The 20,789-nt window shown below is 41.8% G+C and overlaps 1 protein-coding gene across 1 annotated transcript; it reads right to left on the bottom strand.

Annotated features, from left to right (window-relative positions):
• Positions 1-14,165: 14,165 nt before the first annotated feature.
• LOC141147499 (olfactory receptor 1E16-like) lies at positions 14,166-15,125 on the bottom strand. The gene has a single exon (XM_073634731.1). It carries the CDS (start codon positions 15,123-15,125, stop codon positions 14,166-14,168), a length of 960 nt encoding a protein of 319 aa, XP_073490832.1.
• Positions 15,126-20,789: the final 5,664 nt, after the last annotated feature.

The following is a 20,789-nucleotide window of genomic DNA, read 5'->3' as shown; positions in this document are numbered from 1 at the left end:
CATGTCGGCCATTATGTTTGGATAATTGTATGTGTGGATAATTGTATGTATTATGTAAGAATGGTAGAAAATTGAGATGTCAATAATCTATGTGCAAAAAGATCCATAGATTTGTGGATTATCTCCATACATTTCAAACAGATGAATGTATACAAAATTCATGCATCATCAGAAGTGTGAAAATATCAGGGCTGTTCAAATCTTTTAATTATGTCTTAAGCAGGCAAAGCATTTGCTTTTTGAAGTTTACATTTTTTGTTAAGAATTCTTTATCCAGTTTCCGCTTTTTTTTTTTTTTTCTTTCTCAATTTTAGTTGGAGCTGTTAATGAAAGCTGTACTACGAAGACCAGTCCTTTGTCTGCATTGCAGTATATAGGAGCACAAGAAGAAGTGGAACAACACCCACAACCATCACAGAACACTTCTAACGAGTCAATTCGAAAGACTGATAATGATGATGATGGATCTGCCCTTTACCACTTAAGAGAAACCACCCGATACAAACCACCTGGACCAAAATTTGACACAGCTTCACTCTCCTCGGGTATCTATACTTCCTAAAAGCACCCTAATTACAATCCATGTGCTCATGACCATGAATCTTCTTTTTCTTCAATGAAGAAGAACAGTTTTGAGGAGCAGGAATCCAAGGAATTATTGTTAGAAGCCGTCAATAAATCTGATGATACCACAGACACAGCTAGTTGGATGGACAATCAGCTAAGATTGCTGAATGACACGGGTTCAGCGTTTTTTGCACGGGTCAGTGAATTTAACGACTCGTGGCGGCATTTCCAAAGAGCAGTACAGAACCCGCAAAGTGAAGTCCAAGAACTGTTAAGTAAAACTCACACACAAGCAGAAGAGCTTAAAGAAAAAGGCATTGTAATACTCAACCTGAGAAAGGAAGTGCATTGTGTACAAAGTGGAATAGAGGAGAAGCAGAGGACAATAGAGGAGAAAGACAAGTTCATAGAGGGACTGAAGGACAACAGAGATAGACTGGTTGACAAACCACAAGAAGGAAGAAGAGACAGACTAGAACATCCAGCTGGAAAGCTAGAGGAGATAATACAAGAAAAGGAGAAGGCAATAATGCAGCTTTGTTTTGAGATCCAAAACCTACGGGAGAAACCTCAAGATCAGGAGACATTGAACAGGAAAGCCGGAGGAGATATTATGGGAAAAGGAGAAGGCGATAATGCAGCTTTGTGTTGAAATCCAAAACATTCAGAAGAAACTTCAAGGTCAGGAGAAATCAGAAGGATTACATGGGCCTCTCAGAAAAGGACAAGGAGCCAAGAAATGGACCAGTGAAGATATGAAGAATGAACAAGATGGAGGTCTGGATGCACATAGTACCAGTGAGCCTGAGACAATGGAATACCATTCCATGCTGCAGGACTTGTGGCAGAGGATAGCTGGACTGGAGAGCAGGATAAGACATCTGGAATACACAACAGACATCTAGAGAAAAGTACTTGATAGATATAGACAGACAGTAAAGGAACAATCCTCCCAAATAACAGAGCATGAAGAATTATTGGATTCTTTGCTCAATAAAACTGAGGATATTAGAAAAACATGATGCCAGTAACAAAAGAAGCTAACGAGATGGAGAAGGTTTGGATCTGTGAACACCGGTATTCTTTTTTTTATTTCTATTTTATTACAGCCCAGCACTGGGCAACACATGAAGCATTTCCCACTATTACCACCAAGAGTGCTGAGTTAATCCCTAAATGTTAATATAAATATTTTAGCAACCACATACTGTATCACCTATAATTGTTTTCTAAAGCCTCACGTAGCCTAAGGTGGATAATACACGGTGCTTAATTGTACTCTACTGTGTAGGACATGTAAATACAACATATCACTTTTTTCCATTTCATTTAGACATGGTAAGCTAACTTTTCAAAACTTTTAAAGAACCTTTTAGTTGAACTTTCAGCATTTGCTTGTCTTCCTCATTCATTTCATCGAAGAAAGATCACAGTATATTTTTCATAGCTTACATTGTTTTGAGATACAAGATTTACAAGGTTTACAAGGTTTATTTGATATTTTTGTGATGCCATATTTTTTATGGTTATTGCATATATGATGTACACAGATACAGTGTATAAAGAATCTCGCACTATTTATATGTCACAGTGGTCAGGAAACCAAAGCTGGAATACCATATGACTGATCTGGACAGTTTGGGACCATTGTAGAGAAACAGAGACATCCAACATTGTGTTATATTAAGGTGTTTATTGTGAGAAAGTGACCATTTACAGCAATGCAGCAAAAAATGAAGCCGAGTGCAATACAACAGCAGCTGAATATAACAACACAGAAATTATAACTACAACCCAAACAATATGCACGCCAAATAAAAATATATCAGGAAAGGAGTTGCACTGCGCTTAGGTTATATATAAAGCAGCTAGCATACATTGCTGGTGACAATCAACAGAAATAAGGAAAAAAACGCATACATTCATAAAATGTTCACAAACACTAGGAACTCCCAGGGTATGTAGCAAAATAACAAATGAACGTTCATAAAGATAAAAGTCCATGAATCCCAAGGTACATAACACAATGAACTATAGGTGAACTAGTAATTCGCCACCGACACTGTAGCACACCGGGCCTCTTACCCCAAGGTATGGACCACTAAATTATAGGTGGTAATACAAGCATTCCAACACTCCTCTGGTTTGGCCTTGTTCATCAGAAATTACATTCGAGAAGATCCTGTTGGCCCCTCTGAGACAATCTCTCCAGAGGTCTCATATGTCAGAATGAGAACAAACATCACCTCATAGTGTAGTATGTCAAAGCTTTCAAAAGTTTTATTAAAAATAAGTCCAGGATACTCACATTAAAATGATAAAAACAAGCGTGTCTTATAGCAGAAAACCCGAATGGTTTCCAACCAACAAAATGTCCGCGGTCCACGCGTGTTGCGTCCTGATTGGACGAAATGCGTAGGTGTGGAGCCTGTTTATCACACATCATGTCGCAACACATTTGTTGGTTGGAAACATAAGACACGCTTGTTTTTATCACTCTAATGTGAGTATTCTGGGCTTGTTTTTAGTAAAACTTTTGAAAGCTTTGACATACTGCACTATGAGGTGATGTTTATTCTCATTCTGACATATGTGACCTGTGGAAAGATTGACTCAGAGGGGCCAACAGGATCTACGCGGATGTCATTTCTGATGAATAAGGCCAAACCAGAGGAGTGATGGAATGCTTGTATGACCACCTATAATTTAGTGGTCCATACCTTGGGGTAAGAGGCCCGATGTGCTATGGTGTCAGTGGAGGAATTATTAGTTCACCAACAGTTCATTGTGTTATGCACCCTGGGTGTCCCCTGGGATTCATGGACTTTTATCTTTATGAACATTCATGTTTGTCCATTCACACACAGACCATGGTTCGGCCCCGCCCCACCCCCCTCTCTCTCCTCATTGCTCACTGGCTGTGATTGACAGTAGCAGGAGCCAATGGCTCCTGCTGCTGGCTCATCCAATAAGGAAGAAAAGACAGGGGAGAGCCACGGCTCTCGTGCACTTTGCTGGATCGAGATGGGGCTCAGGTAAGTATTGGGGGGGCTGCTCATGGTTTTTTTACCTTCATGTATAGAATGTATGAAGGTAAAACACCTGAAGCCTTTACAATCACTTTAAAGGGGTTGTAAACCTTCGTGTTTTTTCACCTTAATGCATCCTATTCATTAAGGTGAAAAAACACCTAGCAGTGACCGGCCCCCCAGCCACCCCCGTTTTACTTACCTGAGCCCTGGAATTTCACCCGGCAGAGACATGCTCTTCCTCTGCCCGGGGTTTTTGGCTCTTGATTGGATAAATTGATAGCAGTGCAGCCATTGGCTCCCACTGCTGTCAATCAAATCCAATATGTATATAAATAAAGAGTGCTGCGCAAATAAAAATCCATAAACAACTAATATCAAATTGTAGTGTAGTAGCAGTATGAAAGAGCAGGAACCACCGGTGACAATAAGTATCTGGATGGTGACTTTATCCCTCCACCACTCTTAGATGGCCCCTCACCTCAGATATTCGACCTGAAACAGGTCACACCGCTTTAAGGATTGAATGGATCAGTCTTTAAATACTCCTTCACTTCCTTCAGCTCACAACGCTCAGTATAGGCAGATGGTGAATATAAGATAAGATAAAAAGCAACAAACCATAGTGTTCTCCGTATGTAGTTTTATTAAAATAGATAAAAAAAGGCACATCAATAACACTCACATATAACCGGCACTCCGATCCGAGTGCCGGCCAGCGGGCTTGTGATCGTATCTGTCGGATGACCGCGGGTGACGTCACACGCTCCTTACCCCCGTACGCGTTACGTCCTATGGGCGGGACTTCATCGGCGTGGGGCGGGATGCGAAGTGACGGCCCGCATTGTTGTTATTATACTCCATGGTGACGGCGGCACCAATCAGAAGGACAGGAGCAGTGATCAGGAGGACGAACGCCTCCCTATCATTCTTTAATGGCTATTGGTTCCTATTGTCCTTTACTCCCAACGGAAACTGCATAGATCAGCACCGCCAGCAATAAACAAACTTAAAATGTATGATATACAGAAATAATTGTTTGCAATATCCAAATGGCATATGTCCTCATGCATAGCAAACTTTATAAATGTATATGTCATAATGTTTTTTTAAAAAATACGCATAAGTGATGCAAAGTCGCATGCAAAATAAACGCATATCATATAAGAATGATTGCTTACAATGCCCGAATGGCATATATCGCTATGCACAGCAACCACCCTAAATCTCCAAGTTGGAGTATTTTAGACTTAAAAGTTGGTAAAAAATTAAATGCGCATAAACTAATGCTGCAAAATCGCATGTGAAAAAATTGCATGCATTAAAACCCCATACAGAATATGTATGAATAATAAAAAAGACATCAACCCACGGAAATCCGTCAAATACGATCACATGTACAGTATTACAAATAAAATTAACAATTATATCATCTATTTGAAATAAAGCAATTTAAATCAAAATCTACGTTCATTCCAAAGGGGGAGAGAACTTTAGTCTCATAGATCCAGAACGATTCCCTACGGCTGAGCTGTCTGATGTAATGACCACCCCTCCAGTGTCGCGGCACCTTTTCTATCCCCCAAAATTTTAAGCATTTGGGGTCTTTTTGATGAAAAAGGCGAAAATGCCTAGAGACACTATGGGTTTTTACCCCCCGCTTGATGTTGCTAATATGTTCTCCAATTCTTACATGGAGTGCTCTTGAGGTCCGGCCCACATACTGAAGGCCACAATCACACTCCAGCATGTAGACCACCCCTACTGTCGAACACGTAATCAAACCCTCAATTTTGTAACTTTTTTGTGTTGCATATGAAACAAACTCCTTGCGTCTCTTAATGTTTCTGCAGGCCTTCCTGCATGTGGCACACTTCCCACATGCATAAAAGCCGGAAAGGAGCCTAAATAGGCCGCTAGTTACAGTCTTAGGCGGATCAATGACACCAGGTGCCACACGATCACGCAAAGTCGGAGCCTTACGATATATGAACCGAGGTTGATCGGGAAGCACTGGGCCAAGGGTCCTATCTCCCTTGAGTATAGGCCAATGTCTGGCTATAATGTGTTCTAATTTTTTATACTGGATATTGTAATCGAGTATGATACGATAATTGGATATATTAGTACTATCCTCCAAAGGTTTAACCTTGTCTGCGACTACGGTATTTCTATCGATTGCCAGTACATTGGCTATTTCCGCATCTACTGAAGCTTGGGTGTACCCTTTCTCCTTGAACCTCTCCGCGAGCACTTGCGACTGTGCAAGAAAGTCATCATCTGAAGTACAGTTACGGCGTAGGCGGATAAATTGGCCTCTGGGTATATTACAAAGCCAAGATTTATGGTGGCAACTGTTGAGAGGGATATATGCATTCCTATCAGTTGTTTTAAAATGATTCCTGGTGTGGAAAGCCCCTTCTTCTTTAAATATTTCCAAGTCAAGGAATATAATCTGTTGGTGGCTAATCGTCCAAGTCAGCTCGATGTTTTTATTATTGGCATTCAGCCCATCCATAAAGATCTGTAAACTGGGCATGTCCCCCTCCCAGACCATGATTAGGTTGTCTATATATCGTCTGTAACACGACAATTGTGGGGGGGGATCATGAAATATAGTGTCCTCCTCCCAGTGGGCCATGAACAAATTGGCCACACTGGGAGCGAACCTAGCCCCCATGGCGACTCCTCTTGTCTGTAAGTAGAAGTCCCCATTGAACCAGAAATAATTGTTTAACAAACAAAACTCCAAACTTTCCAATAAAAACGAAATGTGATCACTTGAAAGATTGGAGGTCATCAGGGCCCATCTAACTGAATCTAGGGCCTGTTTGTGATCAATGATAGTATAAAGCGAACCCACATCAGCGGTAATAAGAATGCTAGATGGAGTACAAGGAAGAGTGGATAAAATTTGAAGAATTTGCTTAGTATCCCTTAAAAATGATTTGGTTTTTAAGACAAGTGGCTGGAGGAAGAAATCAAGGTATTGGCCCAATCTGGAAGTCACGGAATCAATTCCGTTTACGATCGGACGACCAGGTGGTTGTTCTGCATTCTTGTGCAGTCTGGGTAAAATATAAATGATTGGGGTCCTACAATAGAAGGGGTCCAGATAAGCAGCTTCTTTAGAATTTAGGATCCCCTTGTTTTTACCTCTTTCTATGAGACAATGTAAATTGTTCTTGAAAGGCAACATAGGGTCGCTCCTCAGAAGCTCATATGTATTCCTATCATTCAACAATTTCTCCATTTCTGCTTGGTAATATGTTTTGCTAAGCACAACCAACCCACCACCTTTATCCGCCGGCCGGATAACTATGTCTTTCCTTTGTTCAAGGGAAGTAATACCTCTCTTGATGGCCTGTGAATCTCTAGCCCTTTTAACCTTGAGTAAATCGAGATCATGGCACACCATATTCCTAAATACCTCTAAATGTTTGTTGTCATTACAAATAGGGTTGAACACAGAGCGATTCCGAAGATTGGAATGTCTAGAAATAGTGGTTACGGAAGGGGTGGTATGTGGCACCACATTGGAGAGAAAGTATTTTTTCATATTCAGATTACGTACATATTTCTGAATGCTGATGTAAGCCTGAAATTTGTTCAGGTTGCGGACCGGGGCAAACTTCAGGCCCCTATCTAGAACTAGTAATTCATCAGCAGTAAGAGGAATGCCACTAAGATTAAAGATGCCAGTGCCTAGTGGGGTCTTGACCTTTTGGAATCGTCTTCCCCCCCTGGACCCTCTTTGTGTTTTCTTTTTAAACTGCCTTGATCCCTCCTTGGGTCTTGTGGACCTCTCCTCTGATTCTGAGAATTCGCTTGTTCGGCCGGTTCTCTCACCCATGGGGGGGTCCTTGGAGGTCCCCTCCAGGGGGTCCTCTCCTGCCCTAAAAAATGATTTTGATTATATTGTGATACATTTTGAGAGTTTTGCAACGGGGCATAATAATTGGAGGTATAGACAGGTGTCTCTCTTATTGAGTTCCTTCTCCCTTGAGATTTACCTTTTCGTTTGGTAGGTACTGTTTGCCACGAATGGTTCTCAGATTGTAGAGATTGGTGGTCATACCTATTTTCATAAGACCTAGGGTGGGAATAGTGGTTCTTTTTACCTCGATCACGTTTGTTCACTCTAGGGGGGCCCTGTCCCCTCCCTCTTGGTGTGTTAATCAAATTTGGTACATTTTGGGGAAACTGAGAAGGAGGTATTTCATAATTGAAATAGCCTTGTGGAGGTAAGTTAGTATCTGGTGGCGGGATCATGGCTGCTGCGCCTAAGGGATTATTGGCTGGAACTGTGTCTTGTGTTTGCCACTTAAAAATCTGTTTTCCCTCAAAATCCTTAATATCTCGTAGAAATTTCTTCCTCTTTTTGTCTCTAGTTTCCCTATCCCATTTAATGAGTTTAGATTTTAATTCACCAGATAATTGAATAAAATCATTGGAATCTTTAAGACTCTCAATACGGTCAGTAATTTCTTTGATCTGATTCTCCAGGTGTTGCTTTTTCTTTAATTTGCGGAAACCGGAGAAGATCAAAGCTTTTCCCAACAAAAAAGTTACACCATTCTGTGTTAGACTCATTGTCAACCAAACCATCCTTAGGTGGCAATTCCCACCTTAAACGCCTGGGGACAATATTAGCAGACAAATACTGTTCAAAAGAAACAATATCCCACCAAGTTTTTATCTTTTTTTCAAACAGATAACCCAGTTTTTTAAAAGCATATCCAAGGTCGTCATGTTGGGAAGCAACCACATCTCTTGAGAAAACATCTGTGAGAATAATTTCTCTGTTCTCAACATATGTAAAAACTTCCATAATCTGCAGCTGAATTAGTCTTGAATTAAATGAGCATAAAAATAATGTAATAAATTCAGCGCTGATTGATTTGACAATATAAATGCAAGCAGGCACTAAGGTCAACTCAAAAAATACCTCAAAAACATGTATATAAATAAAGAGTGCTGCGCAAATAAAAATCCATAAACAACTAATATCAAATTGTAGTGTAGTAGCAGTATGAAAGAGCAGGAACCACCGGTGACAATAAGTATCTGGATGGTGACTTTATCCCTCCACCACTCTTAGATGGCCCCTCACCTCAGATATTCGACCTGAAACAGGTCACACCGCTTTAAGGATTGAATGGATCAGTCTTTAAATACTCCTTCACTTCCTTCAGCTCACAACGCTCAGTATAGGCAGATGGTGAATATAAGATAAGATAAAAAGCAACAAACCATAGTGTTCTCCGTATGTAGTTTTATTAAAATAGATATTGATAATTGATGTGCCTTTTTTTATCTATTTTAATAAAACTACATACGGAGAACACTATGGTTTGTTGCTTTTTATCTTATCTTATATTCACCATCTGCCTATACTGAGCGTTGTGAGCTGAAGGAAGTGAAGGAGTATTTAAAGACTGATCCATTCAATCAAATCCAATGACATGGGCGCCAGGGGAATGGGGCCAAGTCCGGCATTCGTGTCTATGAACGCAAATGCTGGATTCAGGAACGTGCCTGCAAGGTAACCCCCTGGGAGAGCGCTTCTCCTAGGGGGTTATCTGATACGGGGAGGAGCCATGAGAGCTGTCTGGGGACCCCAGAAGAGGATGTTCTGGGCCACTCTTTGCAAAACGAGCTGCACAGTGGAGGTAAGTATGACTTGTTTGTTATTAAAAAAAAAAAAAAACAAACCTTTACAATCACTTTAGGCCAGTTCTCCAATACAGTGAAATAAATACAATGAAACTATTTGAACAACAGATGTCCATGATGATGAAATGCGTCAAGCGGAAGTGACATCAGATGCTGGAGGTACCGAGATGTTTACCTGTAAAGAAGTGGCTGTTGACTTTCATATTTGAATGAGACTATTATATTACTTTTTAACCCCTTTGTTACTGAGGGTGTAAAACAAAGAAATGCCAATTTTTACATGTGTTAGTAAAACTGGACATATCATCAAAACAATTTTGTGTATCCAGGTGAATTATACCTTGTATTTTTAGGATGATTTGGCCTTTCCTTTGATGATAAATGACAACGGATATCTCCTGATTTTTTTTTTTATTATCAAAGGAAAACTGGCCTAAAATAGTAATTTTTAAAAAAAATATTTCTTACTATGACAAACTTACCACCAGAGAACAACCCAAAATAATTTCTCCTGCTCCTGACAATAGCCCTGATACCACATATGTGTATGTTATTTGTTCTTTGTAGTACATCTCCAAAATCAATAGTAATTTTTTTATCCTGCCTATAAAACACTGACACTGATACTAATTTAAAAACTTTTTTTTTTAAAAAAAGAATCCTAACCAAAATATACCGACCCTGACCTTTGACCTGACCATTGAACCTGACCTTCACCTTTGACCCTTACCTTGCCCCTAACACTGACACTCACTTAGATCAAACCTTGATCTAGCTATTTTTTTCCTTTTTTTAAAAAATGTATTTCATTTAATTTTTTTTCACACAATTTTGCTTGTTTACATCCTTCTTCCCTGGTAGATGTGCTAGCGTGCATTAACTTCTTCAGATCGGGGCTATAGCCTAATGACGGCTACAGCGCGGACCTACTTTGCTGGGAGTACGTCAATAGACATCCTCCCGTGCCCGAGCGGCTTGCGCCCCCCCCATGCAGGGCGCGTGCGGTGTGCTCTGTGATCAGCGAGTCTATGAGACTCGGCTGATCACCGAACGGAGTAAGGGGTTTGTCTGGCCCCTTACCACATAATCAGCTGTCAGCCAATGACAGCTGATCATGTGATGTAAACAGAGCCAGTAATCAGCTATTTTTTCTTCTCGCGCTGATAGCGTGAGGAGAAAAAAAAAGCCGATCACTGGCGGCTCTCGGAGGGACATCGGTCTCGATCAATGAGAGCTCCCACCAGCTCATCTGTGCCCACCTGTGCCACCTACCAGTTCCCACCAGCACCACCTACCAGTGCCCTCAGTGCCCACAGTGAGACCCATCAGTGCCCACAGTGCCACCTATCAGTGTCACCAATCAGTGCCTCATCAACAGTGCTGCCCATCAGTGTCACCTACCAGTGCCCATCAGTGCCACCTATCAGTGCCATTCAGTGCTCATCAGTGCCACCCATCAGGGCCCATCCGTGCCATCTTATCAGTGACCATCAAGGCCACCTTATCTGTGCCTATCAGTGCCGTCTTATCTGTGCCTATTAGTGCCCATCAGTGCAGCCTATCAGTGCCCATCAGTGCAGCCTATCAGTGCCCACCAGTGCTGCCTCATCAGTGCATACCAATGAAGGAGAAAAATTACCTGTTTGCAAAATTTTATAACAAACTATGAAACATGATTTTTTTTAAAAAATTTTCCATCGTTTTTTGTTTGTTCAGCAAAAAATAAAAAACCCCAGCTGTGATTAAATACCACCAAAAGAATGCTCTATTTGTGGAAACAAAAATGAAAAAATTTCATTTGTGTACAGTGTTGTATGACTGCGCAATTGTCATTCAAAGTGCGTCAGCGCTGAAAGCTGAATATTGTTCTGGGCAGGAGGGGGGTTTAGGTGCCAAGTAAGCAAGTGGTTAATGGATTTTGCCAGCAAAAAGGGGGTGAGGGTGTGGGTTATACTAGTAGTTTCTTAATTATTATTTCTTATTATTATGGATTTTTGGGGGACCCCATGCCGTTTTTTTTTTTTATTTTGGCACGGGGTTCCCCTAAAAATCCATACCAGACCTGAAGGGTCTGGTATGGATTTTGAGGGGGATCCCCACACATTTTTTTCTTTTAATTTTGGTTTGGGGTTCCCCTGTGGGGGAATCCCATGCCGTTTTTATCAATAAACTTTTATGTGTATTGCCGGACCGACAATTCATTATAGCCGCGAGTAGTTTAAATTACTTTTTTTCTTTCAGTCTTTTGCTGTCAGACTGTTCTAAACACGGGAAACATGCGCTCCTTTACAGGCATACTATAGACACCCCCCAGGTATGAAATTTAAAGGAATATTACACTTTTATTGTTTCACTTTAAGCATTATTAAAAGCACTACTCCCGAAAAAAACGGCCTATTTTTAAACCTTTTTTTTCATTGATCCAAGTCCCCTGGGGCAGGACCCGGGTCCCCAAACACTTTTCAAGACAATACCATGCATATAAGCCTTCAAAATTAGCACTTTTGATTTTTTATGTTCGTGTCCCATAGATTTTAACGGTGTTTGCATGTTCAAACAAATTTATTGCCTGCTTGCATGTTCTGGTGAGAACCAAACGGGTGGGTGTTCGGCCCATCACTAGTGTGGATACGTCTTCCTTTCCTATGGGGACTATGTTATGCATCTGGTCTTCCCGTGGTGGGTTCCTACCTCAGCTCCTGGGACAGATGTCTTTGTCAGCCTCCATTGTCTGGCCTCACATGTTCAACACTCCTTTAGCATGTAAGTATCCACCTGGGATGAGTCATTTTTCTCCCTTCACTCATATTATAAATATATATATATATATATACACTCCAGCAGATGGGTATTATATTAAACCAAACTGATTTACTCATGTTCTTATGTAGATTTTGGTGTACCTGTCCCTAAAAAGTGTTTTACACACGAAACGTGTCGGGCCTACTGTATGCACCAATTTCTTTTACAGATAGTCAGAACTATTGGGGTTAAAAAAAATTAAAGGCTTATACAAGAGAGGTTTTTTCAAGGCATCATTGTATAGTCTACCAGGTTTTAAATTTGTGAATTCCAGACAGCCAGACCAGATAAGGAACCAGCCATGAGGCCTGTGTAAATGTTATAATGAGATTGATGACTCATGTTTCAAGGGAACAATGAACTAAGAGACGTATATTTTTTTTCCTTTTTTCTTAACTGAGGAAAAGGGGCTTATTTAAAAACTGTCTTATAAACAAGCATTATTAATTACAAGAAATTGTATTAGCAATAATTTATATTATATCATTATTACATTATATTGGAGAGATTATATGCTTACTTAATTTAATAATTGTATATCTATTTTGTTTAGGTATTTTTAGAATTTTTTTTTGGGTTGACAATATTCAAATATATATTCATGATAGAATGTTTCATGGTGCTTATTGAAATATATCAGTATATATATTATTCATATAATGGTAGCATGTTTGTGATACTATGAATAAGGAATAGGAATTCTAAGAGTAAAATTCATGTAAAATAATACTTGGGTTTTCGAGTGCCAAATTACCTAACTCTCAAGGTATGTGAGAGTTAAGTTAATATTGTTGGTTAGACTTTCTCAAAGCTATATATTTGAGAATCAGACTTAAGTCTGCTAAAGTCTGACATATAAATGACTTCTTATCATAGTTTATAGTTTTCATTAAAGCTTAAGTCAAAGGTTATTTGGAGTGATATTTTGACATTTCAAGTAACATTCCAAAATCATTTTTAATAAAACATTGTTGACACCTAAACGAGGAATGCATTAAGGTAAAAAATATTTAGGCTTTACAACCACTTTAAGCTTTTTTGGAAAGGCTGTAATTTCTGAGGGATGAGGCAGGTATAATGCATCTGGAAATCAAAAATCAAAAAGTTATTTTTGTTTTTAATTGAAAATATAAATACTGTACAAAGTTGCACTACACCTTTCAAGACTTGATTGGATAGGCCACAATTTATAAGGGAGATAGTACGCAGTTTGTATATTGCAATAAAACAGATTTTCTGCACATTTTTTTAATCCTTTTCAGAAAGGCTGAGGGAGAGAACAAGTAGATTACAGCTGGAAATATGAAATTGTTGCCTTTTTTCCCAAGATTTAATGCAGATGGTAAATGTTAACGGAATAACAACACTGCTTTTTGTATCTTATATTAAAAAAGGGTTATTTTTTCCAAGACAGAAGAGGGAAAAATATACAGATTTTCAGGACAATTTTTAAACTCTTTTGGACAGGCTGATATTTTGAGGTAAAGAGAAAACTGTTATGCCGTGTACACACGAGCGGAATGTCCGACAGAAAAAGTCTGATGGGAGCTTTTCATCATATATTTCGATAGTGTGTATGCCCCATCGGACTTTTTACGTTCGAAAATTCTGATGGACCTAGAAAGAGAACATGTTCTAAATTTTTCCGGCGGAGCCAATTCCTATTGGGAAAACCAGTCGTCTGTATGCTCTTCCGACGTACCAAAAATGATGCATGCTCTGAAGCAAGTACGAGAGGGAAGCTATTGGCTACTGGATATTGAACTTCTGTTTTCTAGTCCCGTCCTACGTGTTGTACGTCACCGCGTTCTGGACAGTCGGAATTTGGTGTGACCGTGTGTATGAAAGACAGCTTGAGCGGAATTCCGTCGGAATGTACAGGACATTAGACCAATCTCTTTCATTGCTCATAGGCCAGCCTGCATCCTACCAGATTATCTGCAAAAAGCTGGCCCTGGAGTCTGCTTTTGCTCCACTGTTGTCTACCCTAAAAATAATAGGCCACATACTAAGGGGTTGATTTACTAAAGGCAACTTTAATTTGAAATAAATGAGGTTTGTCCAAATTACCTTTAAATGGACTAACAATTTTTAAGGTCTGGTTATGGATGACAAGATTTGTCTCATCGCTGCATTGATCTCTTGGTTTCTCAGGGTGTAAATAAAGGGGTTCACTAGTGGGGTGATTACTGTATAGAGCAGTGATAGAAGTTTGTTCATTATCACAAAATGACCAGATGGAACCACATAGACCAAAATCATGGTGACATAGTACGTAGACACCACTCCCAGGTGGGAACTACAGGTGGAGAAAGCTTTCTCTTTTCCCTTGGATGATGAGATCCTAGTGATGGCTCTGATGATAAAGCCATAAGTACATATGATCACAAGGAGAGGGAACATAGTGGATGCAGACGAAAATAAATACATAACAATTTTAACAGTAGAAGTGTCAGAACAAGACAGATTCAATATTGGAATAATGTCACAATATAAATGGTCAATAATATTGTCCCTACAAAAATTCAAACTTGCCACAAAACTAAAACCAATGGACATAAGTAGAGTTGACATAGCCCAGCAGACCAGGATGAGACAAATACGCAGCCTGGGACCCATAATCATTGTGTAATGAAGAGGTTTGCAGATAGCCAGAAATCTATCATAGGACATTGCGGAGAGGAGTAAACTTTCTGCAATTAGAAACAGACCAGATAAGAAAAACTGTGCGAGACAGCCAATTAGAGAAAAATAAGTGCCGTTTCTAAGTAAGATATGGAGCATGGGGGGAACAATGTTGGTGGTGACCAAGATCTCTGACACTGACAGATTGGAGAGGAGCACATACATAGGAGAACCAGAAAGTTTAGAGAAAAACACCAACAAGATGATCAAAAAATTACTAGAAAAAGTCAGGGAGTAGGTGACCATGAAGAGGCAAAAGAGGAAAAGTCTGTAGCTTTGGTGGATCCTCAACCCAACAATGAAGACATTATCAATTGATGATTTGTTCTGAACTTCCAGCAATTTTTGGAGAATAAATTCTTCCATGCCTGCAAAAGAGACACATTTTAAGGAATTTGATTTAACAGTTTTCATGAATAGTTCTTTGCTGTGCCACTTTAAGTGTCGTCACATAATATATGGTTGGCCAAGTACCCAATGTGGTGTATTCTGCAATGCTTGGTATGAGTGCCTCATTTACAGAAGTGTGAAGTGAGCTAAAGTGAGGAGAATTAAAGACAACCTGGGCTTACTTGCCTTTAGAATGAGGTGAAGACACTATTTCTCCACTACAGATCAATGATGGTAATAAAACATTTGAAAACTTAAGAGAGTATTACGTGACTCAGCATTCTGTATGACCAAACCTTGTTTGCAACTCCTGACTGCTAAAGTTGCATAATTGTAAACAACATTAATTTTATAAATTAGGTTCTTGAATAATGTTAAATTGGTGAAGGGCCTCTTGACCAGCTATTGTAAGTAATAATCAGCCTTTCAGGAGTCCTGCAAGTCTGGCAGGCTGCTTTTAAATGGTCTTGTTTACGAGGCTCTGCATGCTTAGCTAATGCATGACACTTATTACCCCACTGTCTTGTAATAGGAGAGAGATTATAGAAAAAAGACATAGAGCCCATTGGAGTGACATGCCAAAATTCACAAGATTTTGGAAGGTGTCTGTGGGAATTGGTGCCCATTTGTGGGGTTAGATACCAACGTTGGATGAGGAAGACCTGGCTCACAATCGGAGTTCCAACTTATCCCAAAAGGGTTCAGTAGGGTTGATTTCAGGGCTCTGTGCAGGTCACTTGAGTTCTACCACAGCAGAATGGTCAAACTATGTATTTATGGACTGCCTATTGAAGGTACAAGAAATACAACAAGCAGAGTAGCAAAGGTATCAAGGTATCAACAATTACAAACAATTCTACAATATCTGGGCATTGTGGATAGATTTAATCTTTTCTGACCCATAGATACAACTGTTGGTGTTACAACCTTGAGTTTATTCACTTATGCCGCGTACATAGGACCGGTTTTGCCGTCAGAATAAACTCCGAAGGTTTCTCTGACGGAATTCTGCTCAAGCGGTCTTGCCTACACACGGTCACACCAAAGTCCGACCGTCCAGAACGCAGTGACGTACAGCACGTACAACGAGGCTAGAAAAAGGAAGTGCAATAGCCAGTAGCCAATAGCTTCCGTTTTGTACTTGCTACAGAGCATGTGCCGTTTTTGGTACTTCGGAACAGCATACAGACGATCGGGTTTCCCGATAGTAATTAGTTCCGTGGGAAAATTTTAGAACATGTTCTCTATCTAAGTCTGTCTGAATTTTCGACGGAAAAAGTCCGATGGGGCATACACATGGTCAGAAAATACGATGAAAGGCTCCGCTCATGTGTACGTGGCATCAGACTTTCGTTTCCTACAGCTTACATTAGGATTGATGGACTAGGGACAGATATAGTTACCTTTTTGTTCTCATCTTTTCTTGGGACAGGTTTTTGTTTTTCAGGTTCTCCCCTCTTTCCCATCGTCCCCTTCCCTCCCATAACCTTTCCTTATTTGTCCAAGCAAGCTTCCCATTTTTTTTTTAAGGCTTTATTAGGTCCCAGACATAGGTTCACTTGCTGGCTCTCACCAGTTGCAACTTATTATAGCTTCATTATCTACTGTGCTAAGGCTGTATTTGAATGTGCTTTTCTACAAATGTCCATGGTGAGGGCTATCATGTGTTATATAATTGTGGAAGCTTTACTGTAGTATGCATCCAGCAGCCTTATTTTGTCCTATGCATGTACAGTCTTATTTTTAAATCTTATAACTAAAGATTTAAACAAAATGTCTTTATAGAGCTGGCTTTGTACACAGGGGCACCGTCATGCTGGAACAGAGCACGGCCATCCCCACATTCTTACCACAAGGTTGGAAGAGCACAATTGCCTGCAATGTCCTTGTATGTTATAATATTAACAGTCCCTTCACTAGAGACACCTGAACGCTATCCTTTTGTCTAGCTATTTTTTCCCATATAAACAGCCATAGATTTGGCTTTATAGGGATTGATTTTCTTGATGACAAATTGACTGTTACATTTGCAAGGCAAGTTGCACGTTGGAAGAGAATCCCCCCCCCCACAGCTTAGTGAATAAGATGAAGCTCAGCTGATTTCCATCACCCAATCATGTGTAAGCAAACGTGTGTTTTTTTCATTTCCATGTACATGATTTTTGTATTGATACTTCACCACATTCACTAAGCTCTGGGGCAAATTCACTTGTAAAGTGCAACTTCCCTTGCAAAGCGAAAAGGCTATTTGCCTTTAGTAAAGCAACAGCAAAGATTGAAAAGACAGCAATTGGATGACCTAAAAGATGATTGAAAGGCTTTTAAATATTTCAGCTTAAAAAAAATCATCTCACTGTAATGAGCCCTCAGATTTAAAGTGGAACTTCCACTCATTTGTCTCCTCCCCCCCTCCGGTGCCACATTTTGGCACCGGAGGGGAGTGGATACCTGTCTTTGACAGGTATCCTGTTCCCACTTCTGGGAGCCACAGCTGCGGCTGTTGACATCATCGCTTGGCTCCCTCCTCCTCCTTCCTCCTCCTTTCCCTGCCACCAGGCCAGTAGGAGAGAGGAACGGAGCCTCGCACAGGCGCAGTAGGGTTCCCGGGCTGAAGCCATAAGGCTACACTGCTGGGTTCCCTTGACTGCAATGACGGTGGCAGCACCTGGCAGCTGATGACTCAGCATTTTGGCACCAGAGGGGAGTGGATACCTGTCTTTGACAGGTATCCTGTTCCCACTTCAAGGAGCCACAGCCGCGGCTGTTGACATCACCGCTCTGCTCACTCCTCCTTCCTCCTCTTTTCCCGGCCGCCAGGCCAGTAGGAGAGAGGAAAGGAGCCTCGCACATGTGCAGTAGGGTTCCCGGCGTGAAGCCATAAGGCTACACTGCCGGGTTCCCTTGCCCGCAATGGTGGCGGCAGCACCCAGCAGCTGATTAGCTGACAGTGCCGACATCACTGGACTCCATGACTCCATGACTCCATGACAGGTAAGTGTCCTATTATTAAAAGCCAGCAGCTGCAGTATGTGTAGCTGCTGGCTTTTAATTTTTGCAGTGGTGGCTGGACCTCCACTTTAAAGCAGGGACGTCCACCGTATGACCTCCTGAATAGGGATGAGCCGAACACCCCCCTGTTCGGTTCGCACCAGAACATGCGAACAGGAAAAAAGTTCGTTCGAACATGCGAACACCGTTAAAGTCTATGGGACACGAACATGAATAATCAAAAGTGCTAATTTTAAAGGCTTATATGCAAGTTATTGTCATAAAAAGTGTTTGGGGACCTGGGTCCTGCCCCAGGGGACATGGATCAATGCAAAAAAAAGTTTTAAAAACGGCCGTTTTTTCAGGAGCAGTGATTTTAATAATGCTTAAAGTCAAACAATAAAAGTGTAATATCCCTTTAAATTTCGTACCTGGGGGGTGTCTATAGTATGCCTGTAAAGGGGCGCATGTTTCCTGTGTTTAGAACAGTCTGACAGCAAAATGACATTTTGAAGGAAAAAACTCATTTAAAACTACCCGCGGCTATTGCATTGCCGACAATACACATAGAAGTTCATTGATAAAAACGGCATGGGAATTCCCCAAAGGGGAACCCCGAACCAAAATTAAAAAGAAAATATGACGTGGGAGTCCTCCTAAATTCCATACCAGGCCCTTCAGGTCTGGTATGGATATTAAGGGGAACCCCGGCCAAAATTTAAAAAAAAAAATGACGTGGGGTTCCCCCTAAATTCCATACCAGACCCTTCAGGTCTGGTATGGATTTTAAGGGGAACCCCGCGCCAAAAAAAAAAAAAAAACGGCGTGGGGTCCCCCCAAAAATCCATACCAGACCCTTACCCGAGCACGCAACCTGGCAGGCCGCAGGAAAAGAGGGGGGGACGAGAGTGCGGCCCCCCCTCCCTCCTGAACCGTACCAGGCCACATGTCCTCAACATTGGGAGGGTGCTTTGGGGTAGCCCCCCAAAACACCTTGTCCCCATGTTGATGAGGACAAGGGCCTCATCCCCACAACCCTGGCCGGTGGTTGTGGGGGTCTGCGGGCGGGGGGCTTATCGGAATCTGGAAGCCCCCTTTAACAAGGTGACCCCCAGATCCCGGCCCCCCCCCTGTGTGAAATGGTAAGGGGGTACATAAGTACCCCTACCATTTCACGAAAAAAGTGTCAAAAATGTTAAAAATGACAAGAGACAGTTTTTGACAATTCCTTTATTTAAATGCTCCTTCTTTCTTCTATCTTCCTTCATCTTCTGGTTCTTCTGGTTCTTCTGGCTCTTCTGGTTCTTCCTCCGGCGTTCTCGTCCAGCATCTCCTCCGCGGCATCTTCTATCTTCTTCTCCTCGGGCCGCTCCGCACCCATGGCATGGGGGGGAGGCTCCCGCTCTTCTCTTCTTCTTTTCTTCTCTTCTTCTCTTCTTCATTTTCTTCTCCGGGCCGCTCCGCAATCCATGCTGGCATGGAGGGAGGCTCCTGCTGTGTGACGGCGCTCCTCATCTGACAGTTCTTAAATAACGGGGGGGGGCAGGGCCACGCGGTGACCCCGCCCCCCTCTGACGCACAGTGACTTGACGGGACTTCCCTGTGACGTCACGAGGAATGCCACAGGGAAGTCCCGTCAAGTCACCGCGCGTCAGAGGGGGGCGGGGTCACCGGGTGGCCCCGCCCCCCGTTATTTAAGAACTGTCAGATGAGGAGCGCCGTCACACAGCGGGAGCCTCCCTCCATGCCAGCATGGATTGCGGAGCGGCCCGGAGAAGAAAATGAAGAAGAGAAGAAGAGAAGAAAAGAAGAAGAGAAGAGCGGGAGCCTCCCCCCCATGCCATGGGTGCGGAGCGGCCCGAGGAGAAGAAGATAGAAGACGCCGCGGAGGAGATGCTGGACTAGAACGCTGGAGGAAGAACCAGAAGAGCCAGAAGAACCAGAAGAACCAGAAGATGAAGGAAAATAGAAGAAAGAAGAAGCATTTAAATAAAGGAATTGTCAAAAACTGTCTCTTGTCATTTTTAACATTTTTGACACTTTTTTCGTGAAATGGTAGGGGTACTTATGTACCCCCTTACCATTTCACACAGGGGGGGGCCGGGATCTGGGGGTCACCTTGTTAAAGGGGGCTTCCAGATTCCGATAAGCCCCCCGCCCGCAGACCCCCACAACCACCGGCCAGGGTTGTGGGGATGAGGCCCTTGTCCTCATCAACATGGGGACAAGGTGTTTTGGGGGGCTACCCCAAAGCACCCTCCCAATGTTGAGGGCATGTGGCCTGGTACGGTTCAGGAGGGAGGGGGGCCGCACTCTCGTCCCCCCCTCTTTTCCTGCGGCCTGCCAGGTTGCGTGCTCGGATAAGGGTCTGGTATGGATTTTTGGGGGGACCCCACGCCGTTTTTTTTTTTTTTTTTTTTTTTGGCGCGGGGTTCCCCTTAAAATCCATACCAGACCTGAAGGGTCTGGTATGGAATTTAGGGGGAACCCCACGTCATTTTTTTTTTTTAATTTTGGTTCGGGGTTCCCCTTTGGGGAATTCCCATGCCGTTTTTATCAATGAACTTCTATGTGTATTGTCGGCAATGCAATAGCCGCGGGTAGTTTTAAATGAGTTTTTTCCTTCAAAATGTCATTTTGCTGTCAGACTGT

Source organism: Aquarana catesbeiana, linkage group LG06 (genome assembly GCF_042186555.1).
Source record: "Aquarana catesbeiana isolate 2022-GZ linkage group LG06, ASM4218655v1, whole genome shotgun sequence".
NCBI classification, from domain to species: Eukaryota; Metazoa; Chordata; class Amphibia; order Anura; family Ranidae; genus Aquarana; species Aquarana catesbeiana.
The sequence above is the reverse complement of the archived record's forward strand: the minus strand, read 5'-3'. Positions and strand labels throughout refer to the sequence as shown.